The following is a 24,455-nucleotide window of genomic DNA, read 5'->3' as shown; positions in this document are numbered from 1 at the left end:
TAAGGATTCTGTAAATTTACTAACACAAATTCCAATACATCAGATGAGCATAAATTTTTACAGTACAGAAAATTCAAATACTTATCAATATCTAGCAATTTCTCCAATATTTTATGTATTCGTTGGTTATTACTTCTGGATTGAACACTTTGAGATAAACATACTGGTGTTGTAGTTAATGCATTGCAAAGAACAGTTTCAACACTGCTTTCTAGATCTGAATTTTTAAATTCGTTTGAAATTACATCATGGTATTTCTCAGAACTATGTTTTACTGCTAAATCTAACCAGATTTTACGAGTTTGTTTCGTAGGTTTCCACACCTTGAGTCTATCCACTGAATGTGAACCAATTGATTTACCAGTTAAAGGATCTAACAATTCGAACACCTTTTCTGAATTGGAGGGTTTGTTAACACAAAGATAGGGTCCTTTGAACACATTGAAAAATTTGGAAATTTTCTTGTCTGTTGCGGAACTTAAGTTTGTCTGTTTCAAAAAAACCAAATCATTCACCTGTATTTTGTGTTTACTCTCCTGTTGTGAGTTATACCTTTCATTTCGCTTTCGGATCACTTCTTTTCTTTTAAAATCTGCCATTACCAATTTATTGTCCCAACTTTCATTATCGTTTTCGTTCGTATCATTCGTAAAAATGCCAAAATGTTCGAAGATAGGTTTTTCAGCCTGTATGTTCAAATGTAAACTAGCTGGACTCGCGCCAAGACTGCTAGATATAGAATAGTTCAGCAACACAACGACTTGTGGTATAAATTTCTCTCAAGACCCATGATCATCTTTACAAAATAGTCTAAACAACCTGTTCGTCTCCCGATGGATTCTCTCCACTGCGTTCGACGCCGGATGGTAAGGCGTTGAATAAAATATCTTAACACCATATTCCTCCATTTTCTGTTTGAAGTTTTTAGAGATAAAACAACTACCATTGTCCGCCAATATAGCTGAAGGTATTCCCAAGTGCACAAAGTACAATGTCTCCAAACATTTAACTACGCACTTCGTAGTAGCGTTCCGGATCGGATAAAGAACAAGGTAGCGAGTAAAGACGTCCAGAACTGAAAGTATAAATTTACACTTTGAGGGAGATGGCACAAGAGGTCCGATAATGTCAATCGAAATTAATCTCCTAGGGCCTTTCACCTGTATGGTTTCTAAAGGTCTCGCCGGGGGTCGAGTATCGACTTTAGTTCGTTTACACTCGAGACAATCGTTAATATAGTTCATCACGTCTCGCCGCATAGATTTCCAATAACAAATCTCACTGATGAAACTTACTGTTCTTTCGCACCCGAAATGTCCACGGTTATTATGCATTTCTTCAATTACCAGATTCACTAAAGATGGTGGGATGCAAATTCTCCAACTATTAGGAAAGTGAAAGTTCTTATACAACAATACACCATTTTCTAGTTTGTAAAATTTTTCTACATTTCTGTTTTGCATCTTACTATAGGGATCATTTGGTTTCTCTAGGAATTTAATGATTTTACTGTACTCAGGATGTTCCTTTTGTTTTTCGGTTAACTCTCCTAGTGTGAGATTTCTGAAGAATGATGGAAGTACTTCTAAATTGTTTATGTCCAAAATTTCACTAGGAGGAGCTAAAACTATCCTGGATAATGCATCACTAGCCACATTTTCACTACCTGAAATGTGCGTTATTTCTAAATCAAATCCCTGTAGTTCAAGGCTCCACCGAGCCAAACGAGAGTTCCAATGGCGAATTTTATTCAAAAACACTAATGAGTTATGGTCTGTGTAAACTTTCACGTGATGGCCATATAATAAATGTCCCCATTTACGTACGGCTGTAACGATTGCATACGCCTCTAATTCTGTAATAGTGAAATTTCGCTGTGCACTATTCAAAGTTTTACTGTAGAAACCAAGTATGTGTTTTTCACCGTTAACTTCTTGAAATAATATACTCCCCACTGCTACCAAGGAACTGTCTGTCACTAAACAAAAATCGTGATCTAACAGCGGATGATTTAACAACACTTCTTCAGCTAACGATGCTTTTAACTGAGTAAAACTTTGCTCACATTCGTCAGTCCAAACCCATTTTTTATTCTTTTTCAGAAGTTCAAACAATGGATTGGCTAAATGAGCGAAATGATATACAAATTTAGAACACCACTCGAACAAACCTAACACTCGCTTAAGTTCCTTTACATTTTTGGGACGAGGCAATGTTCGAATTGTTTCTACATACGACGGATCCTTTTTCACGCCTTCAGGTGTGACTACGAAACCAAGAAATTGAAAACTCGTATTGCAAAATGAAGATTTCTTTAAATTTACAGTCATATTGGCTTCTTCTAATTTTGTAAACAACAAATTTAAAATTTCTAACTGTTCATCAAAAGAAAATGTTGGTACAGAAATGTCATCGATGTATGTGACTAATTTATCAAATAATGCATGACCTAAAACAACCAAAAGACAAGCCATTAATCCTACACCTCCATTTGCATATCCAAAAGGGATAGATGTAAATCTATACATTTTGCCATTCCACGAGAATGCCGTATAATCTCTACAATTTTCAGAAATTGGAACTTGTGTGTAACTTCCTACTAAATCAATGTTTGATACGTATTTAGCACCCTGAAACTTTAACAACAGATCATCAATTTTATTTACCTTTAATTGTTTTATTTTTACATGCTTGTTCAAAACAGTTAAATCTACCACTACTCGCATTTTACTAGTGTTTTTCTTTGGCACGCAAAAGATTGGGTGTGAGTGGATTGACACACAAGGTTCTATTACGCCACATTGTAACCACTCATCGATTTGCGAATCAATATGCTCTTTAAATTTATATGGTAATGTATACTGCCTTTTAACCAAAGGTTGATCAGTGTCTACCTCAATTTCATATTCAAATTTGGTACAACGTCCGGGAATATTTTTAAAAATTTTCCTATGTTTCAACAACAATTTGAACAATTTCTCTTTCTCAAAATCAGACAATTGTGCTTCCATAACCCTTTCCCGTATTTCTGAAATTGGAACAAATTCACTTTCGATTTTACTATCAAATGTATTACAAACTGCAGCTCTATCTAACGATTTACAATGCGATTTTTCGATCTCACAGTCTATTTCTGAAATTTGCTGTGAATAGTAATCAAACAAAAATTTATCTTCGCTAGCAACTTCTAGATTTAACACTTTCATTTCTTTTTCATTACTACAAGAATTACGAACTTTATTATAAGCTTGATCAGAAAGAACAACATGATTAACCCATTCTTTTTCTAATTTTTGTTTTTCACTGACCAAATTATTTACTATGGGACACTCTACATTTACCTTTCCAATCTCAAATAAAATTTCTGATTCATCATCGCTGTCGCTAGTAACATTCATTTTAGTATCAATACCAACTTGAGATACAAAATTTACCTTCTTCTGTACATCACCTTTAGTCAGAATTTTTGTAACTTTTACGTTGTCAGCTTGACCACCTAGCATAGGTACGTTAACAATCTCTCCTTCCTTTTCAACCGTAATAGAATTATCACCAAAATCTATCTTTGCCTTGGATTGTGTGAGAAAATTTCTACCCAATAAGCATTCAGTATTCAAATCAGAGACAACTAGCACACGTACATCAAAACTAACTTTCCCTATTTCAATACACAATATTGTTTCACCTTGCACCTGTTTCTTTTTCTTACCTGAAAAATCCACCAACAAAATGTGTGGAGCTGGTCGCAAGTGAGGGTGTGATATGATTGACGCTATACGTTTCCATGTCTCTAACGACAAAATACTAACCGAAGCTCCAGAGTCACACAAGGCTACTACTGGTTGATTTAAGATCTGTACTTTTATTTCAGCTGACCTAGCTTGACTATTAAATTTCTGTTCTTCATCACTACTTTCAGATGAATCAGTGTCCCAGCTTACAACATTCACTACATTTTTTCCAATTACAACAAGCTCGCATTGCGAATCATTGAGTGCATTTTGACTTTCAGTACCAAACTTACCATTTACATTACCAACTCTGCCAACCGCACTCGCGTTGGAGAGCAACTTTAGTTTAAATGTTGATCTTTGTTTTGTGGAAACATAACTCTTGGGCTATAATACGGAAATTGTGGTGCCGATTGAGTATATGTAGACATTGGCTGTGTTCGGTTCATACCTTCATCATGGTTACTATTTACAAAACTCACTCTTTCGTTTTGATTTGAATTTTCATACTCGTGATCATCTTCGTAATTACTACGATTATTACCCTGACCTTCATTGCGATCATTATTCCTTCTGTGATTATTCTTACCTTTGTTCCAATGGAACTTTCTCTTATTCGGAGTTCCCTTTCTTCTGGGTCCGTCAAACTTACCTTTACCTGAGTTTTTGTGGTTTTCATTACCATAATTTCCCCTCTTATTAAAATTCTCGTAATTCCCTTGCACTTCGTCTACCTGATTGACACGTACAGTTCTACCATGAAAGTTGTTTCTATCGTTAGTATTTCTGCTGTCATAATACAGTGCTTCAAGATTTTGTATAGCGGTTAAAAATGAACTGAAGTCTAAATTCGGGAACAATGCTAACTGTCGTCGGTAAGAGATAGGGATTAACTGTTTAATCGTATTTACAATGAAAGTATCCGGTATATTAGGTGACAAACCCCGTATCTTATTGAACCTTTTGTGAACAAAGTCGGTAACAGTACCATCAGTTTTTGGGTTGAACGCTTGCGATTGCAACACTGAGAGTTTGCTTGCGATGACTTGTTCAGAACCAAATTGAGCTTTGAATTCTTTAGTGAAATCTTTAAATGAACGAAATGTACCTAATTTTGACTTGTACCATTCACGAGCGTTACCGGTAAAAATAAACCCTAATACATCTAAATATTGGGATTCAGGTACGTCTACAGCGTGCGCTGCGATCTTAAACTGCTCTAAAAACGAAGTTGGTGACTCATCATCTTCTAAACCAGAAAATTTCGGGAACATTTCGATGTCACCGTGACGCAATATTCGTCGTTTAGCCCTTTTTACGTCACCCCTATCTGATTTTCTTACTTTAATACGCTTCTTTAGTTTTGTTGTCTCACTAGCTGTCGAAGAACTACAATCTGTTTGGTTGTCACTACTAATTTCTTCCTTACTGCTGTATTTTGACTTATGGCTACTCCTATCATCACCGGATGTACTTAATCTACGCCAGTTACGTTCACTCCCCTCTCTGCTAGCATGTTCAGTCAATGAGGTTAACTTCGTTTGGGTTTCATCTACCTTAATTTCTAACCCTGACAACCTGTCACCTATCAAAGCAATATTTTGGTTCATGCTAACGATATCAATACCAGGAGGGATAGCGTTCTGTGACAAAATATCAACCCTACTGTGCAATACAACGATATTTCTTTCTAACTTGTGGGTCGTATCACTTAATCCCACTAGCATTTTTTCTTTATTTTCTAAATTATCTTCAATTTTATTTACTGACACCTCGATTGCTTCAATTTTTTCAAAAGCTCGGTCCGCCTTTTCTTCACATTTACCCAAATCAACCGTAATGTTCTCAAGTTCTTGATAATTCTGAAGTGTTTTCCCCCATATTTTCTCACATTTATCATTTACCTTCTCACATTTCTCGTCTATTTCTTTCGATATTTGTTCATACCTACCTACGCATTCTTTTTTGAATATTTCTAATTGCACCTCAAGTTTATCGTCGATCTGCTGTTTTGTTGCCTCTGAAATTTCTAACATCTTGTTTTCTAAGGAATCATTGATCTCAGCAATTTTGCTTTCTAAAGACTCATTAACTTTTTCAATTTTGTGTTCTAAAGATATATTACTTTTTTCTATTTTATTTTCTAACGATTCACGTAAATTTTGCATTTCTTTATTAGAAGCAACACTTTTAGTTTCTAACGACTCGTGCAAAGTTTGCATTTCAGCTTCAATTGCTTCTAAAAGTGACTTAACGTTACTTGCATCCATTTTTCACAATTCCAAAAAAATTTCTAAGTACGAGTCAGATACTTTATACCTTTACGTTTCTACACATAAATCACTACTTTTTACATAAACGGTGAAGGAGTTCTGTTCCTGTTTCGGAGCGCCATTTTTATAACACAATTGGATTGTGTTAGGTTCGGTTCCAGTTCGGGGCAGGTATTCTTACGACCTGTGGGACTCGTGTCTTGATCGGTACGCCTGTATTATGATTTCAATAAGTGCAATTATTTTATTTAGACACTGATAATTCCCATTTGTAATGAATGTGAATGATGGAACGGAGTGTAAGATCCTCTTTTGTGCAGTAGTGGTTAGAGATTGTGGGATGAATTGCATGTAGTCATTAATTAAGATGGGTTCGATCCAAATCAGTTTATCCGCGTACCCACGCTCAGTGACACGCCCGATGCACATCCGTACAATTTCTACACCAACCAAATATTCTTACCGTTCCAGTAGTGATTTGCGTGAGAAACTGGTATGGAGCAACTGAAACATAATGCATGTATGATATTGATTTACTTAAACACAAGTATTATACATACAACATACATACTTACTTCAACGTTTTAGTTTGATACCTCTGTAAATTTTATATTTTAGGATTTTCATTTGTCATTTACCATATTGAATACAAGCCCATGAATTTTATTGGCAAATTAAAAATAGTAAAAAAAAAAGGTATTTAGAACACTTGAATTTGAATTTTACACTGTAACGACGAAGCCGGCAAATTACTTATCAAATCACCAATTCACACACGCACTGGGGCTTTGGAGATTTTGAAAAAGGGAAGGGGGAGGCCAATAGATGTATTGGAGGGCAGTTTTCTAGAATCTTCTTCCCATTTTTCTCCGAAGGGATGTCCTATTTTCCAACTTAGTTTCTATTTTCATTATTCAGCTGCGTAGTTGGCAATGTACTTGCTTATGTTTCCACTGATTGACAATTTACAAAATATATTGATCTCTTATTTTACCTATGTTCCTTTATCATAACATGAGTGAAACTCAACGTTAAACTTGTTATTTAGAGCTGAACAACAACGCTGTCACAAAACTAAAAAGGTGTGCTCGTACTTAGTTTGAGCTGATTTGAGGCATTTTGTATTATTTTCGTAGAACTTCACTGAAACTTACGTGAATTATAAAATAACACAATTTCTGCAGTTCACTCCGACTTATATTGATGCGATTTCACAAAGGATTAGTGAATTAACTTAGGATTTTGATGCTGTGCCATGTACCTCTTCTATTCATTACTGCATCCATTTTCGCGCACCCCGTTCCCGCCTTCTTCCTCTAGCGTCGGTTAGCTTACTCCAATCACACCAAAGAATTATTTTAAAAAAATATCCATAAGCAGTATTGTTAACAAAAAAATATGGATCACGGGTGTTAAATAATCTTGCCATTAACATATTATACTTAAAATTCTGAAATCAATTAAAACAACTTAGGATGACTTTTGAAACTGCGGCACTATTTTTTGGAACATCACCACATCACGTCCTTTTTGTTCGGTCAACCGGAAATACAAGTTACTGCTCACAGCACTGCCAACTCATAAAGAAGGATAAAACTAACACAAAGTTTGCGTCGACGTATAATCCATGCGGCCTCATTCCAATTCAGCCAAGGAAAACTGGGAGAATTTAAAATGGAATGGGAGTGAGGGGGGCCACACGCTCACAATGTGAGGAAGCAGAAAATGCAGCAGAAGCAGCGGTTAAACGTAAACATACAAAGTACGCCAGACTGAAAGAAGACCATCTTTTTGTTGCCTTTGCTACAGAAACGATGGGAGTTTTTAGCAAAGAAGCCAGTGAATTTTTGAATGAGTTAGGATCAACTTTAATTAAGAAGTCAGGTGACCCAAGAAGCAAACACTATTTAATACAACGAATAAGCCTAGCAATACAGAGAGGAAATGCAGTCAGCATTTTAAAATCCTTCCCATCAACACAAGAACTGGATGAATTTTTTTACTTAAAATAAGTAGTATAAACATGGTGATGGACAGCGATTTGCTTTCTAAGTTTATTTAGTAAATCCGTTCTATTACCCTTTATATTTCTTCGCTGGGATGATATTCTTATTTCAATTTTTTATCACTAATTCCGAAAAGATTTGCCTAAGATATTGAACTTAGACGGACTTCTTTCTTTTTAAAAAAATTATGGTGCTAAACTGTGGTCTCCAGTTCCTGTTCTGTGTTCTGGTAACATTGAATGTTTTTGTCGTTGTCGACAATGGAGTGCTAGGTGTAGAAGTGTGTAATTTTAATTGTTGTTTTTATATACAGTATATAAAATTTTAAATTTGTAATATGTAACAATATTATATAATTACATTGTTAATACATGTTAATTGTCGATTGTCATTGTTGGTTATAAATCATTGTAATTGTAAAATAAGTTATTGTTGAGTAAATTCAATAAAATAAGTAATAAATTTGTTAAATACCGTAAAATAAATAAATAAAAAATTCTTACTATTTTTCGTATATTTTCACGATATTTAATTGTGTGTACTGTGAGGAAAAACCAATAAATGAAAAATAGTTCATTGAGTTAACCGTCATTAAATGCTAAATGCTTACTTACAGATTCTGAATTCCAAAAATGTGCTTACTTCCCATCACTAACGATGCCAGCTTTAATTTCTTAGGGGAAGAGGCAGAGAAATTTGGAGGGGGAAATATTTTTTTTTGATATACTTAAAAGCAGTGGTAAAAGTGGATCTGAAAAGGTACGCGGACGGTAGGTAGTGGCATGAAGTCACACCGTCTCCCTTCCTATTTTTGCCCATTGTAATTTTTATGAACTGGGAAGACGCCGTATATATTTTTTGGATTCTCCTCATTTTTACCCTTGCTTAAAAGAAGAGCTTTATACTATTTGACCTACCTTACAATATATGTCTGGTTATGGAGGGGAGGGGAGTTAAAGGAGTAGAGTAGGCCGGGAGAATGTTTGTTCCCTTATGCCCCCCCCCCCCAACTTCTGGTGATGTTACTGTTTTCCACAAAAATGTTGTGTATTGTTGTTTACTGGCTATGGCTTCATTTTCTATCGTAGAGCTGATTTTTATAATAAGGATTAAGCAATTGCATCTAGATAATTATCTATGGAATGTTTTATACAATAATTTTTTATAGCACAACGACAGTATCAAGATTAAAATGTTGTCAGCTCTATGCATCTGTGTGAATATTGTACCAGTCATCATGGAGTCGTACATGGGTTCAGAGCATGTGCAGTGTTATTTGTGGTTTTATGAGTCCTGATCGGCTACAACCGTACAAAAAAAAAAAAAAAAAAAAAAAAAAAACTTTGGAACACATTATCATAGAGAGCCAACCCAAAAGGCTGTTAGTGCATAGTAGAATCCTTTTATCAATACCAGTTGTGTCACACATGACGAAGAGTCAAGATAAATCTGCAGTTTCTTAAGAGACAACCGAACAAGTGAGGCAGAGATTTCTGTGTAGTTCACGGAAATCAACTAGGTGTGTCAGCTTAGAGATGAACATTCTTAAACTTACATTATGAAAGGTATTGCATAAGCAGCTGAAATTTAAACCATATAAATTATAACTTTCGCAAGTTTTCAGAGATCATAACAAAGATAAAGTTAAATGTTTTGGGGAAATGGTGAAGGGTTGAAGACTGATAATAATTTTCTGAACAGAACTGTGTTTAGTGACGAGGCTACACTCCACACCAACAGGAAGACCAAGGAGTGAGACAATGTGTGGACAAGAGGTGAGAAGAATCCACATTAGGTGGTCGAACATGCATGGAACTTACCAAAGATAAATGTGTTTTGTGCCTTAAGTGTGAACAAAGTTTATGGCTCTTTCTTTTTATACTGAGTCAACTGGGATACGGACAAAATCTCGCGGCCGAAACATCGCCGCCCAAAATCTCGCCGGCCAAAACCTAGCGGGACAAAATCTCGCCGAGCCAAAACCTCGCGTTGCCAAAACCTCGTCGCCCAAATATATATATATATATCCCACTCCCCCCCCCCCTTTTGTTGTGCCGACAAAGTGAAATTATAAAAGACATCCTAGGCTCGAACCTCATCTATGTTGAAAATTTGATTGAGATCGGTAGGATGGCTCAAGAGGTATGATGTAACAAACATACTCATTTAATTTATATATATATATATATATATATATATATATATATATATATATATATATATATATATATATATATATATATATATATATATATTTCCAAAGCATGCATTAGAATTTTTCTTGTCATTATTTTAATGTAATTATGTGTTTTTACTAAATATATACATATAGTAATATATAGAACATTCTACATTGAGGTTTTATCCTGACGACACTCCTCGTCTCACTTAATTTAGACCAGGCGAGATTCTGTGTCGCGAGATCATTACAACGAGGTTTTGGTCAGGCGAGATTTTGGGTATGGCGATATTTTGGGGCGCGAGGTTTTGGAAGACGAGGTTTTGGCAAGGCGAGGTTTTGGCCCGGCGAGATTTTGGCCCGCGAGGTTTTGGGTGGCGAGGTTTTGGCCAGGCAAGGTTTTGGCCCCGCGAGATTTTGGCCCGCGAGGTTTTGGGTGGCGAGGTTTTGGCCAGGCAAGGTTTTGGCCCCGCGAGATTTTGGCCCGCGACGTTACAGGCGGCGAGGTTTTGCCCAGGTGAGATTTTGTCCCGCGAGGTTTTGGGCGGTGAGGTTTTGGCCAGGCGAGGTTTCGGCCCGGCGAGATTTTGGGCCGCGAGGTTTTGGCCAGGCGAGGTTTTGGTCCGCGAGGTTCTGGCCGCGAGGTTTTGTACCCAAACCAACATGCTTGTTTTCCCCTTTCCCAGAAATGTGGATGATTCTACGGGATCGGATAACACAGGCAATTGCCATCGTCGATGCAGACATGATTCAATGGATTTGGCAGGCAATGGATTACCGTTAAAATATCTGCCGTGTGATGAAAGGAGCCCATATTAAACACTTGTCATACAAAGATATGGTGATTTCAGTGCTGTATGAAACATTTCTGTAATTAATACACTTTCTTTACAATTAGCGGTTACTTTTATATAACCAATATATAGCCACCATGTATTATATAATAAGCAATAAAATAATAATAGTGTAAAAATAACGGAAGTAGCAAGGTAACAGCAAAGAAAAAAATACAGACCAAAATTAGGAGAAAAAGATCATAAATAGAAAACAAACAGCTCAAGCAAATGATTTCATCTATTATTTCACTTTAAATTCTAATTTCTGAAAAGGCACTTCCAACCTTTCAGCTCTCCCCTGGAGCCTTATTCGTGAAGTGTAACAAGGCACGTTGTAAAAGTTCGACTCAAATTGTGCATTCTTTTGTTCAGGCAGAAAAGGTTATCAATTCATGTTTCGTTTTTGTTGTTGTGTCTATATTGAATGTCTTCTTAATTACCATCTCTCATTCCTTACTTAACTTCCTTATATAAGTTTTTTTTTTAATTTTTTAAAGAATAAACAGATTTTTAAAAATAAGTCATACCATTTCTTTCTTGGCTCTAAATAAATTGTTGTGTCTGTAACAGTATTTTATCTTACAGACTTTAGATTTCTTATTAAGACTGGTGTAATAGACCTTAAATTCAGCAATATTCTTTTCCTAAGTTTTGGGGTTTTTAATGCTGTGTGTAAACCATATTAAGTAAAAATCATATTCAGTGAAGTTGTCAATCTAAAAGTTACATCTGTGACTTTTATTTCATTTCTATCGGAATGCAAATTACTTTTAATCTAATTATACCAACGTGGGTTCCTGTCACCACGGCATGGCGCGTCCTCAGGTTGCGGATCGAGGAGAAGGCCTCTAGATATAGAGGTTAGCTGCGAATATACTGAATAAGCAGTCGCGGACAGACGACTAGGAGTGGTCCTCCAGCTTGGGGGTTTGGGTAAGGCTAACACCCTCATCCTGTAAAAAAAAGGTACTTGTTCAGAAACATTCACAAAAGCCTCGGACAAGAACTGATAACTTGGCACGACATCAGCAAAAGGAAATGGACATGAGATTTGGAACATGGAATATTAGAAGTCTTTATAGGGCAGGCGCGTTAAAATCTGTAACGAGTGAGTTAGAGAAATACAGGATGGACTTAGTAGGAGTTCAGGAAGTTAGGTGGGAAGGAAATGGATCTGAGAATTCCGGAAATTTTACGTTCTTTTACGGGGAAGGAAATAAAAATCACCAGTTAGGAACAGGGTTTTTCGTTCACAAACGAATATTACCAGCAATTAAACGGGTTGAATTTGTTACTGACAGACTCTCTTTTATTACTCTTGAGGGACGGTGGTGTGATATTATTGTTTTAAATGTACATGCTCCAACTGAAGATAAGGGTGACGATATAAAAGATAGTTTTTACGAAGAAGTGGAACGGATATTTGACCAACTCCCGCGATATCATATGAAGATTCTATTAGGGGATTTCAATGCGAAGGTAGGACGAGAGGATATTTTCAAACCGATTATAGGGAACGAAAGTTTGCATAAGGAAAGTAATGACAACGGTGTTAGACTCGTGAACTTTGCAACATCCAAAAACCTAATCGTGAAGAGTACAAAGTTCCCACATCGCGACGTTCATAAATACACTTGGACATCACCAGACGGAAAAACACATAATCAAATTGATCACGTTTTAGTAGATAGAAGAAGACAATCTAGCATAATTGACGTCCGGTCGTTTAGAGGGGCTGATTGTGACACTGATCACTACCTGGTAGTAGCGATAATACGGGAGAGATTATCGTTGAATAAAGGTAATATTCAATGTCCGAAAACGGAGAGATTTAATTTAAAGAAATTAGAAGAGAGCCATGTAAGAAAGGAATACCAGATTGAAGTTTCGAATAGATTCGCGGTTTTAGAAGACTCAGAGTGCACTAGTGTTGAGGATACTTGGATTGAAATTAGAGATAGCATTAAAAGTTCAGCAATAGAAAAATTGGGACACGCGGAAATATGTAGGAACAAACCATGGTTCGACCAAGAATGCATTAAACTAGCAGAGAAGAGAAAACAGGCAAAATTACGGTGGCTACAAAATCCGAATGAAACAACTACACAAAATTTCGCAGATATCAGGCGGGAAACTTCCAAAGCTTTTAGAACAAAGAAACGGGATTTTTTGAAAGCTAAAATTAAGGAACTTGAAGATAATAGTAAAAATAAAAATATTCGGGACATGTATAAGGGGATCAGCGAATTTAAGAAAGGCTATCAACCTCGTGCTTATATATTAAAGAAATCTGACGGAACAGTTCTCACCGATACGGATAGCCTCTTAAATAGATGGAAAGATTTCTTTGACGATTTGCTGAACACGCAGTCAAAAACTAATGTGCGTGGAGAAAAGGAGATACACACCGCAGAACCGTATGTTCCAGAGCCCAATCTAATAGAAGTGGAAGCCGCTATAAAGAAATTGAAGAAACACAAATCTCCGGGTGTAGATGAAATTCCGGCTGAGTTAATTTTAGCTGGAGGCGAAAAATTGTGGAACAAGATACACAAACTCATTCTCCTTATTTGGAACAAGGAAGAATTGCCACAAGAGTGGAAAGAATCAATCATTGTTCCCATTCACAAGAAAGGCGACAAAACTGACTGTAATAATTATCGAGGCATTTCTCTTCTGTCAACATCCTATAAAATCCTTTCAAATATTCTGTTAGCAAGATTGACCCCATACGCAGGTGAAATTATTGGAGATTATCAGTGCGGATTTAGACGAAATCGATCAACTATCGACCAAATATTTACCATTCGCCAAATACTCGAAAAGAAGTGGGAATACAATACCCCGGTACATCAACTATTTATTGATTTTAGAAAGGCCTACGACTCGGTTAGGAGAGAAACATTATACAACGTTCTTACAGAACTTGGAATACCGAGAAAGCTAATTAGATTAATTAAGATATGTTTAAATGAATCCCAAAGTAAAGTCCGGGTAGGAAAATTTTTGTCCACGAGCTTCCACGTCGAAAATGGCCTGAAACAAGGAGATGCGTTGTCGCCATTATTATTTAACTTTGTGCTGGAATACGCCATAAGGAAAATCAAAGATAGCAACCAGGGCCTAGAGTTGAACGGCATTCACCAGGTTATGGCATATGCTGATGATGTAAATTTAATAGGGGATGATAGGAGAACAGTAGAAATAAATGCAGAGATCTTATTAAACGCTTGCAGGGACATGGGTTTAGAAGTAAATACATGGAAGTGCGTCGGGACCGGAATACGGCAAATTGTGGAGACGTTAAAATATTAAATAATGCTTTTGATAAAGTGGATACTTTCAAATATTTAGGATCAATATTAACAGACGAAAATCATATTCACGAAGAAATTAAATGTCGACTAAAAGCAGGGAATTCGTGTTACTATTCGGTTCAAAATCTCTTGTCGTCGCGAATTCTGTCGAGGAATTTGAAGCTTAAAATATATAAAACGATAATCATGCCTGTTGTTCTGTATGGTTGTGAAACATGGTCGCTTACTCTGAGGGAAGAACATAGACTGAAAGTATTTGAGAACAGGATCCTGAGAAGAATATTCGGACCCAAGAGGAACGAGAATGGGGAATGGCGGAAGCTTCATAACGAGGAACTACATAGTTTATACGGTTTACCCAACATTGTTAGGGTCGTCAAGTCTAGGAGGCTTAGGTGGGCAGGTCATGTAGCTAGAATGGAAGAAAGTAGAAACGCTTTCAAAGTCTTGACTGGTAGACCCATAGGAAAACGACCATTAGGAAGACCGAGGCGCAGATGGGAGGACAATATTAAGATGGATCTCGCAGAGATAGGAATACAAAGTAGAAACTGGATGCAATTAGCTAAGGATAGAAGTCAGTGGAGAGCTTTTGTGAACGCGGCACTGAACCTCCGGGTTCCATAGGCCATAGAGTTAGTTAGAGTTAGTTAGTTAGTTATACCAATTTAATAAAGTTGAAGTAGAATGTCCATTCAGGCAACCTAGTTTCAATAACTAATCGATTTCTGTCTATAAATCTGACTCAAATGAAGAAACTCTCATAGTACGAAGAAAAATGTTTTTCCGTATATGTGCTTTGGTCACTAATCAATGTGAATATCTATAGTATATAAACATTGTGTACTTGTATGTATCTCTATGAACTTGTGGTGAACAAACTTGTAATTATGACTTCTAATGTTAAATCTAAGTGCGGAGTTTATCCTGCTTTTCATGTTCCATGGTGAACTCAAAGTTAGAGTGATCTCATTTAGTTTATTAATTAAAAAATCCAGTTTCGAATGCTTTCTCACAAAAACAGTATGTCATTAACATATTTACAGTACGACACAGTACATGATTCTTGTTCTTTGAAAAGTGTGAAGAACTAAAATATCGAAGAACATAAAGGCAAAGATAAAGGATTGCCTATGGCTAATCCTCCACTTGATGAAATATAATGACTTCGAAAGAAAAATTTGTTATATATTAAACAGCATTCAAGTAATTCAATACTTGGTTAATCTTAGCGGTGTTAGCGGTCAGATACAAGGTGCAGCTTACGGATAGACCAGTTCAACTGAGACAGAAGACTACATATCCACTATGTCGATTGAAGCCAGTTTGATATGGTTAACATTGAATAAATTGTAAATTTGATGTTTTATTTCGTAATCATCCTTTGCGCAGAGCGAAAAGGAAGATTTAATCCCTGGAAAACTAGCCATTCTACCTTGTAAGTAGAATGGCAATGTCCCGATATGATAAATTTTAAAGGATCAGTCCTTTATGGACTCTTCGGAGACCATAGATTATAGGTAAACAAGGATCTGTGATTTTAAGTGACGACCTAGAACAGAATCATTCAGTATCTGACTAAGCTACAGTTCGATTTGTAATGTTACTACTTTTTGTAGAAGTTCAGTTGTTAAATTTCAATAAGAACTGCTTTGTCTTTTTGCAAAATCTTCCCCTTTATATTTCCTTGATGTTTTTATTACTTTTACCCTAATTTTATTTTTCGTGAACAAGAGTCTAGGAAAAATCTAAAAGTTTGAAATGAAAAGAATTTTCTCAGTATTTAAGGTAAGTAAATGTTAAAATTCCTTTGAGTATTATTTATCTGTTAAAATAATGATGTTCTTTTTCTAATTTTCTTAACTGACGAAACATAAAGATTTGCATCTTAAAAATCGTAACTATTATGCAAGGTTAAATTCCTTATCTGCTTGCAGCTGAATACGCTTATTACCAATTAACCAACCTTACACAGTTGTATTACAAAAGTGTATACCTGTTCAACATGTCTCTTGTCAAAAATTTTGAAAAGGTTTACTATTTAAAGACGGTTTTCGGTAGTCATTGAACAATTCACGATCTGGTAATCACTAATAAAAATGAATAAACGAAAGCAAAATACTCATGTGGTGGAAACAACGAAACTACAAGATCAAAACTACTGCAATAAATAAGTAAATAAATAATGAAATAAAATAAATAATATATAAAAATAAAAATAAAAATATAAATAAATAAAATATTTCAGTAAGGTAAGAGTATTTCCTTTTTACATAAATTTATCTTTTGAATGGCTCAAATTTCATAATTCATCCTTTTCAAGTTCTCTGATGAAGGTGAAAACTTAGTAAATCATTAAAATTATCCGCAAGATATACTGAATACAATGCAACTAAGTAAGTTCATATTGTCTTAGAATTAGAATTGTGTTTTTTGCTTATAGTAGCCTATTACAAATTTGCTGGAAGTATGGACATTCAAAGAGTTTTAAAAATCTGAGATTGACTGGGTATCAAACCTTGTCGTCGGCTTACCGCGCTAACCACTATGGTACCCAGTCACCTTCTGAACAACCACATATTTATCACTCTTGCGAATGTCCATACTCTCAGATTACAGTGAACCGTAACAGAGCTCCTGTTATGCTGGGACTAGTCCGTGTCAATATTAACAAATACCTATCAGGCTCTATGTCTATATTATATGAGAAGATGAAAAGAAACCAAAACGCAGAGAGTTCCGTTACATACTGATAATGTAAGCTGGGTTCTCAAGTTTGATTGTCGACCTAATTCTGCACTCTTTTATTCTTCGAATTGTCACTGAATTTGTACCTATAGAGAATACTTAAGGAAAATCGATTGATTCCCCCAATTCTCTTGTATGATTCCAATAATTTCCTGAAGTAATTTGACTAGTTTGATCTGCCTATTAATTTAACGTAAGCAATCATGACTAACTCACTCAAGACATATTCGATTGATTCTACTGTACGCATGTTTTAAATTCTACTTCATTTTTTTTTTTTTTTTTCATGAAACAACTTTAGCTTTCAGTAAGTTTGTTTACAATTATTTTTTTTCAAGCAACTGTGTTTTGTTTTGAAGTGATGCATATATAACACTATAATAATACGGCATACATACCTTAGGAAAAGGCTCTCCTACTACATGGCAGAACATCGATGCCTCTTCTCCAGGACGTCTGGACTGGATTTTTGGTGTTACTTTAACTCGAGGAATAGCTAAAAGTGAAACAAATCACTGGTAGATTAATATAAGAGTGATAAAGTAATATACTATAGGTCTAATTTTAAATTTAATAATAATAATAAATCTCTTAATAGAATATTTCTTGTTAAGAAAACAATTTTGGTAGTTGGGTTGCCAGTTATATAAGTAAAAGAAAGTATTTAATACAACAGGTGATCAATCTTATTGTTATTAGTGAAGATCTTAAATGAACAACAAAGGCAAGATTAGGAACCACACAAGAAGTCTCGAAAAAAAGATAAGCATATTTGTAGGTCTCTAAATAGAGTCAAGTAAAAGAATCGAGATTGTCCTCTGACACATAGATGTGGAGAAGCACATAGACAATTAGCTGGACAGAACGAGAAAATAAAATAGATAATAAAAGTTGGAAAAATAGAAGATAAAAGAACAATGTTAAATATAATTAGACTGAAATTAAGGATTGGCATTAAAGAGGACAATTCAAGAAAGAAAAAAATATAACTGGGGCTATATGAAAAATTACTAGCTTGAGAAGCGAGTAATCCGTCAGTATGACAGAATATTAATGATGCTATCACTTGTACATATTATCTTGAAACACATGAAAGAATAAACTTTAAGTTAATTTTCCAAAATGTGTACTACAATTTGATTTATTAATAACAAAAATCCAAACTAATTTCCACATTGTTCTAATTTGTATTTTTGTCTTCTTTTTCTGTAGAAACAAACAATTGATCTTTGGTTTCCCTTCAAAGAAACAGTAAAACAAATAAGTTTTGTATATACAGAAATGTAATGTAACGATATGTAATAACAAATGTAATTATTTTAGCAAATAATAAATGCAGATCAATTCAGGCCAATATTTTGATAAATAATATCAAAGAAGTTTATTTTTGTTTCTCTTTAAAGAAGGTGAATATGTGAAATTGCTTCTGGTACGGAAATAACTTAGGAGCAGAAATCAGGAATCAACCTCTGTAGCTGACTTCGTTAAATTAAAATCACTACGAAATGAACATCGCCGGAACTCGGCAGCAATTCCTTCCTCGTCCGACCCCTTTATCTTCTGTAGATTTTAGCATTACTTTTGATGATTGATTTTTCTTCCTACGACACAATTTCCACAGCTTGTATTTTTTGGGTACACCCAGGTTAGAATCAAGAATATTGACACCAACTATGAGCAAGCCACAAGGCGAAAACAAATGAAGCAGCAGCTTTGTCATTACCACGAGGAGACTCCGATTTTAATAGAGGCCACTGACTGGATCAGTTGGAATGAGAATAGTTTGTTACGCTAGGTGCCAACACAATAGAGTTTCAAAGAGTTCCAAGCCTGCGTTTTTGGCCGAGGACATGAGAACACTGGAGAAAGACCACAGGAGAAAGAAGTAGCGTGGACGTGTACTAGAAAAAGTTATACAAATCTTTTGCACTCGTAACTCCTGATCACTTGATCAATACAGCAAATCAGATTGTGATTATCATTTCATTGAAGTATTTCGTCAAATTGTTCTTGGTCAATCACTTTATCTTTTCACCATGGCCATTCTCTCAAAAGTCTGGAGTAGGATTTAATCGTGTAAGTGATGGACAGCTAGATACCCAAAAGCTTTAGCATCGAGTGTCTGCATGTGAATGGAACCAATAAGGAAAGAGGACTACGACAGAAAAGATATCTACATAGTTTTAACTGACAACATTTATTCTTAACCTCGTTCCAATGTTGATGCCGAAACTTTATAAAATCGAATGCGAGTCATGTTTCATTTCAAGAGTATTATTTACGGTCTACCATCTGTTGATATAAGTCAAGCGAGTTAATCTAAGCTGTCTAAAAATATAAATCAGGTTAAGTTTTTGATGTATTAATACCTAAGATTATTTTTTATTTATTTATTTGCAGGCACTCTTATGCCACAAAAGTGAAGGTTAAATTTTTGTTGTAATTCCTATTTTTATTTATTTATTTATTTATTTATTTATTGCAGGCACTTTTATGCCACAAGAGTGACATTTTAGATGATATCAATTCTGATTTAGCGTCCCTCTCTTCCATAATTTAATAATTTTACACCCTCACCTCTCTATTATAGTTTTAGTTTTCCCGACCCACCACCCGAATTGTTATATTTTTGGGTGCTCTTTTTAGTAGAGATGTAATTTGTACTTTCGGTTATTATTGAGAGTGTAATTTTCTTTTCTTTGTTGTTTGGTTGTTGATTTTCACTTTTTGAGTTAGACTGTAATAATGAGCAGTTGTTCTCATTACCCAATTGTCCGTCGAAATAGACGCCCTTATCGCACAATTTAATGTGCAAATACTTTCACATGGACCAATGTATTTTTGGTCGTTTTATACAATATGCCCTACATTATTACAGCATTACAGAAAGCCTGGCTAAATGCAAATATTTAATAGCGAGGCAGGCCAAATATTTTCTTGTTGAATTTGCGAGACGATCTGTTGATCAGAACGAATCTTTGTTACAGGACATTAAGTGTGACTTCTTGAGTATTATGACTGAGGTTGTTAAGCGTAGCTCTTTATTCAAACTAGGAGTTAGTTGCTTAAGTGGCGAACAGTTAAACACAATAGAATTTCATAACAAGTGGGTGCTTGTGAGTGGAACGATCAGAGCATATTTGGAGGAATGAGGACTACACACAGTTTTAGCTGACATTTTTTTCTAACCTTCATCCCAATATTGATACCAAAATTTTATAAAATCGCATGCGAGTCATATTTCATTTTTAGAATATAATTTACGCTCTATCATCTACTGATTTAAGCCAAGCAAGTTAGTCTGAGTTCTTACATTAGTATAAGACAGATTAAATTTTTCTTGTTTCAGTCTCTAAGTTTTATCTCTTTTGTTCGTGATTTTATACCACAAAGGTCTCGTTTACAAGATATTGATTCTGTTTTAACGTCATTATCTCCTACAATTTTGTCAATAGTAACTTTTTCTAAAGAAAACTGTGAAATTTGATTATTTTAATTTGACTATTTAATGAATTCTATATTATAATAATAATAAACTATAATATAAGGACAAAATTTAAGTAAAGAATGTATAGAATACATTACTTACTGTGCACTGTCAAGACGTGAGTTTGAACTACGTCTTTATTTCTCTGCGCATGGCATGTGTAATTGCCTGCATGGATAAGCTGAATTCTTGTCAAATACAGGGAACCATCAGAAAACACTTTAATTTCTTCTTCATTCAGTGTGGCCAAGTCAATATCGTATCTTCTCCAAACAATTGGTGGTGGTGGTGTACCAGTGACATCACATTTAATTTCCACATTATCTCCGACACGGGCAGATAAATGGTTAACCTCAAGAGCTTTGTCCAGCGACACTACTGAAACACCTACGACCAAAAAATTTCGATTACTACTATTGTTATTTGCACTTCACTTTACAAAATAACAGAAAAAGGAAATCGCCAACGAAGCTCGTGCGTTATTAGTACAAAGAACAAACAAATATTACAAACAACAGATTTCGTTTAATAGACAGATATAAAGAAGTAATACAAGTAACTTTATTAATAACTTCAAGCAGTTAATGATTAATCTTAAATGCTAACTGAGCTTATCTTAACATGTTATAATAAACCAAAGCAAAACGATATTATAATATCTTATATTGACATAAATAAAACTATGAACCTCACATGTTGTAAATAACACGCGCTTCATTTCTATATGTAGAGTATTAATTAGTTTTAATATTTCCCGTTCTCTTAAAAGTAATGCAATTACCAAGAAATACCAGTGAAGATGGAATTTAATAAAGATGAGAAACAAACTGTTTTTATGTTGCGTTCAAAGGAAAAGGGAATGGAAATAAAGAAATGATGAAGAAGAAATATCAGTTTCATAGTTTCACGTTCCGCTCCCTAAAATGAATTTGAATCTTGCACTACTTCCTTTATTTTGGTTATTTCTGCTTTTAATAATTTTATTTAATCTTATTGTTACTCACCTAATAAGATCTCAAAGAATGGGGTGAAAGTTTTGAGAAGTTATCAATGCAACAGAAAAGTGACAAGTATGTCACGGATTTATGCCCCGTTCAGGGCAATATTGTATATTTTTCTTCCCCCATTCATTTCATTGTAATCGTTCATTTCTCATCGTTTCCTTTAACTGAAACGACAGAACACTGGGACGTAAAACTAATTAGACGAGAATCATTCCATAAATAATGCACACTAATTTTTGTTTACTTACATGCTTATTTTTCATATCTCTTTACAAGCCTTTAATCTAGTCTCTCTGTTTTTCACTGACAAAGTCCCAACGCCCAGGAAACTTCAATATTTCATTCAAGATGCCATCAGTTGTCGAATGGCTCGGATAACAGCGGCAGAAGGCTCTTCTAGAGATGGAAAACGACGTCCACACACAGGTTGTTTCAACTTTGGGAATAGGTCGAGATCTGATTGACTCATGTCCGGACTATAGGGAACATGAGGTAACATCTACCAGCCGTGTTCAGGTAGCTTTTTACTTACGACATTCGTGACGTGCAAGCGTGTATTGCCATCAAGAATGAGTGGCCTAGCCTCGAGCAACTCAGATGTATTTTGTGCATTTCTCTGCTCATTTTTTAAAAAATGAGTCACGATAATACACTGCTTTGATACATGGAATTCTGCCTGTTATAATGATTCTTTGGTGATCGTTAGCAAACTCATAATTTGTTTGACATTATATTGAATTCTTTGAGTTTTACGTCCTACAGTTATGCCGGTTAGGCTAAAGGAGACGGTGATTATGAGAAATGCATGAAATGGTGGAATGAATAAAGTGGGAGGAAACGGGAGAACCCCGAGAAAACCCACGCACACGGTGTTTGTCCACCACAAAGTTCACTTGGCGGGGGCTGGGATCGAACCCGGGACCCCAAGCACCAGAGGTGAACGCTCTACCACTTGACATTATATTGAGTTTATCGACATTTTATTGGCTGTGATAAAATGGAGCTCTCCATTCATTGCACTGTGATTTCAACTCTACCTCTAAGACTCCGATCCACGTTTTATCAACAGCAATAATATTATTAAACAATGCCTCACTTTCAATATGGAATCTTTGTTTGAGCAGGGTAGCATTGTTCAGGCGTGTATGCTTCTGTTCAGCAGTCAACAAGAGGTAGATCCATCGAGCACAATTTTTACTTATCTTTAGATCATTTATCAGAATTTGGTATACTGATTAGGTGGAATCTCTGTGGTTTTACTCGCATGTCGAACGATCTTCTTCAAGAGCATCTGCCATAAGATGTATATCTTGTTCATCAGTTGATGATTTTGACTTTAATTTTAGTGCATCATCTTTTATGCTCACATGACCACTACGGAAATGAGTAACTGAACAAGAAACTGTTCTATGGTCTACTGTTAACTCAGTATAAACTTCACGTAAAGCACTATGGATTTTTATCGGGCTTTTGCCACGTAAAGCTTCAACCTTAATGTACGACCTTTGATTGTCAACATACACAGTACTCGAAAAATCAACTTGCAGCCTCCATTTCTAACACTTGTCACGGTCAAGTTGTGCACACTACAGAGCTCATAGGTTGAAGTTTTGCTGTCCCATGAACTGAAGTTTAAATGACGAAAGGTTTACTTGCGAATGCATCATCTACTACACTATACTGCCAAACTGCACATTATTTATAAAATCACCCTAATAATAATAATAATAATAATAATAATAATAATAATAATAATAATAATAATAATAATAATAATAATAATAATAATAATAATAATAATAATAATAATAATAATAATAATAATAATGTGTAACTTATAAACGAAATACCAAAATTAAATAAAAGTTTACAAAGTCTGATAATTTTTTGTTATATTCAGCGTTGCAAGGACAGGAGCAATCCATTGGTGGGAGAGTACCCTAATATATAGTCTTTTCTATTTACTTTTTGTAATAAAAAGAAATATCCAAATGTGAGATCTCCTTATTAATTTAAAGGAAACACCAAAATGCGAGACTTTCTCATTTCATTAAAAGGACTATCAAAATGCAAGACTTTCTTATTTAAATTGAAAATCAAGATGCGAGATTTTTATTTAATTAAAGGGGTAATCAAAATGTAAAACTTTTTTATTTGATTAGAGGAAAAATCAAAATAAAGGGCTTTCTTGTTCAATTAAAAGAAAAATGAAAATGTGAGACATAATATTTACAAAAGTGTAGATTTAACATAACGACTTCCATATTACTCATTAATATATATTTAAAAAGATAAACTTACTGTAAAGCTTGCTGAATGCCATATAAAATTCGTTTATATTTAATTTTCCGTCTTTGTCGGAATCGTCATATATTATCATATCCCCAAGACTACAACCTTTGGCCAATTGATTTAAATTCTCCTTCTCAGCAATCTGAAATTTAAAATAATAACATCATCAAAAGAATTCTGTTTATTAAAAGAAAATTTAATTAAATCCTACGTACAACTATAGAACACAGTACAGACCATACTACTTTAGTTATGAGTAACTCATTTTCGGTATGTTAAGTGAAAAGGATAACTTTGTTGTGCAAATTATATTAAGAAAGACGTATTATTATTTTTTTTTTAATTTAGTAGAATAAAAATGATTAATTTTAGATTGGATTGTATCAATATTTACGAAATACAAACTTAAAACATCTTTCCACACACAGATAACCTCACCTGCTAAAAACAAATTTCACAGAAAAGAGGTAAAACAAAAAAAAAAATATATTACGTTTAACATGTTTATTCTGCGAGAATCCAGAAAAATTTATTCAAGAGAAGAAATTTGAATACTGTCATCTCTATAATTTCTCCTATGTA

The 24,455-nt window shown here is 34.8% G+C and overlaps 1 protein-coding gene across 1 annotated transcript in view; it reads right to left on the bottom strand.

Moving 5' to 3' along the window:
* Positions 1–24,455, bottom strand: part of LOC145686367 (follistatin-related protein 5-like) — a 690,843-nt gene that overhangs the window by 62,043 nt on the left and 604,345 nt on the right. The window contains exons 7-9 of the mRNA XM_081759633.1: positions 23,883–24,015; positions 20,680–20,964; positions 17,489–17,586 (exon numbers count right to left, since the gene is read on the bottom strand). Of these exons, the coding sequence (XP_081615759.1) occupies positions 17,489–17,586; positions 20,680–20,964; positions 23,883–24,015 (516 nt within the window). The remainder of the gene's footprint in view (positions 1–17,488; positions 17,587–20,679; positions 20,965–23,882; positions 24,016–24,455) is intronic.

The sequence above is a fragment of the Thermobia domestica genome, chromosome 5 (genome assembly GCF_964235325.1).
Source record: "Thermobia domestica chromosome 5, izTheDome1.hap1.1, whole genome shotgun sequence".
NCBI classification, from domain to species: Eukaryota; Metazoa; Arthropoda; class Insecta; order Zygentoma; family Lepismatidae; genus Thermobia; species Thermobia domestica.
Note: the sequence above shows the minus strand (reverse complement) of the source record. Positions and strands in the feature narration are given on the sequence as shown.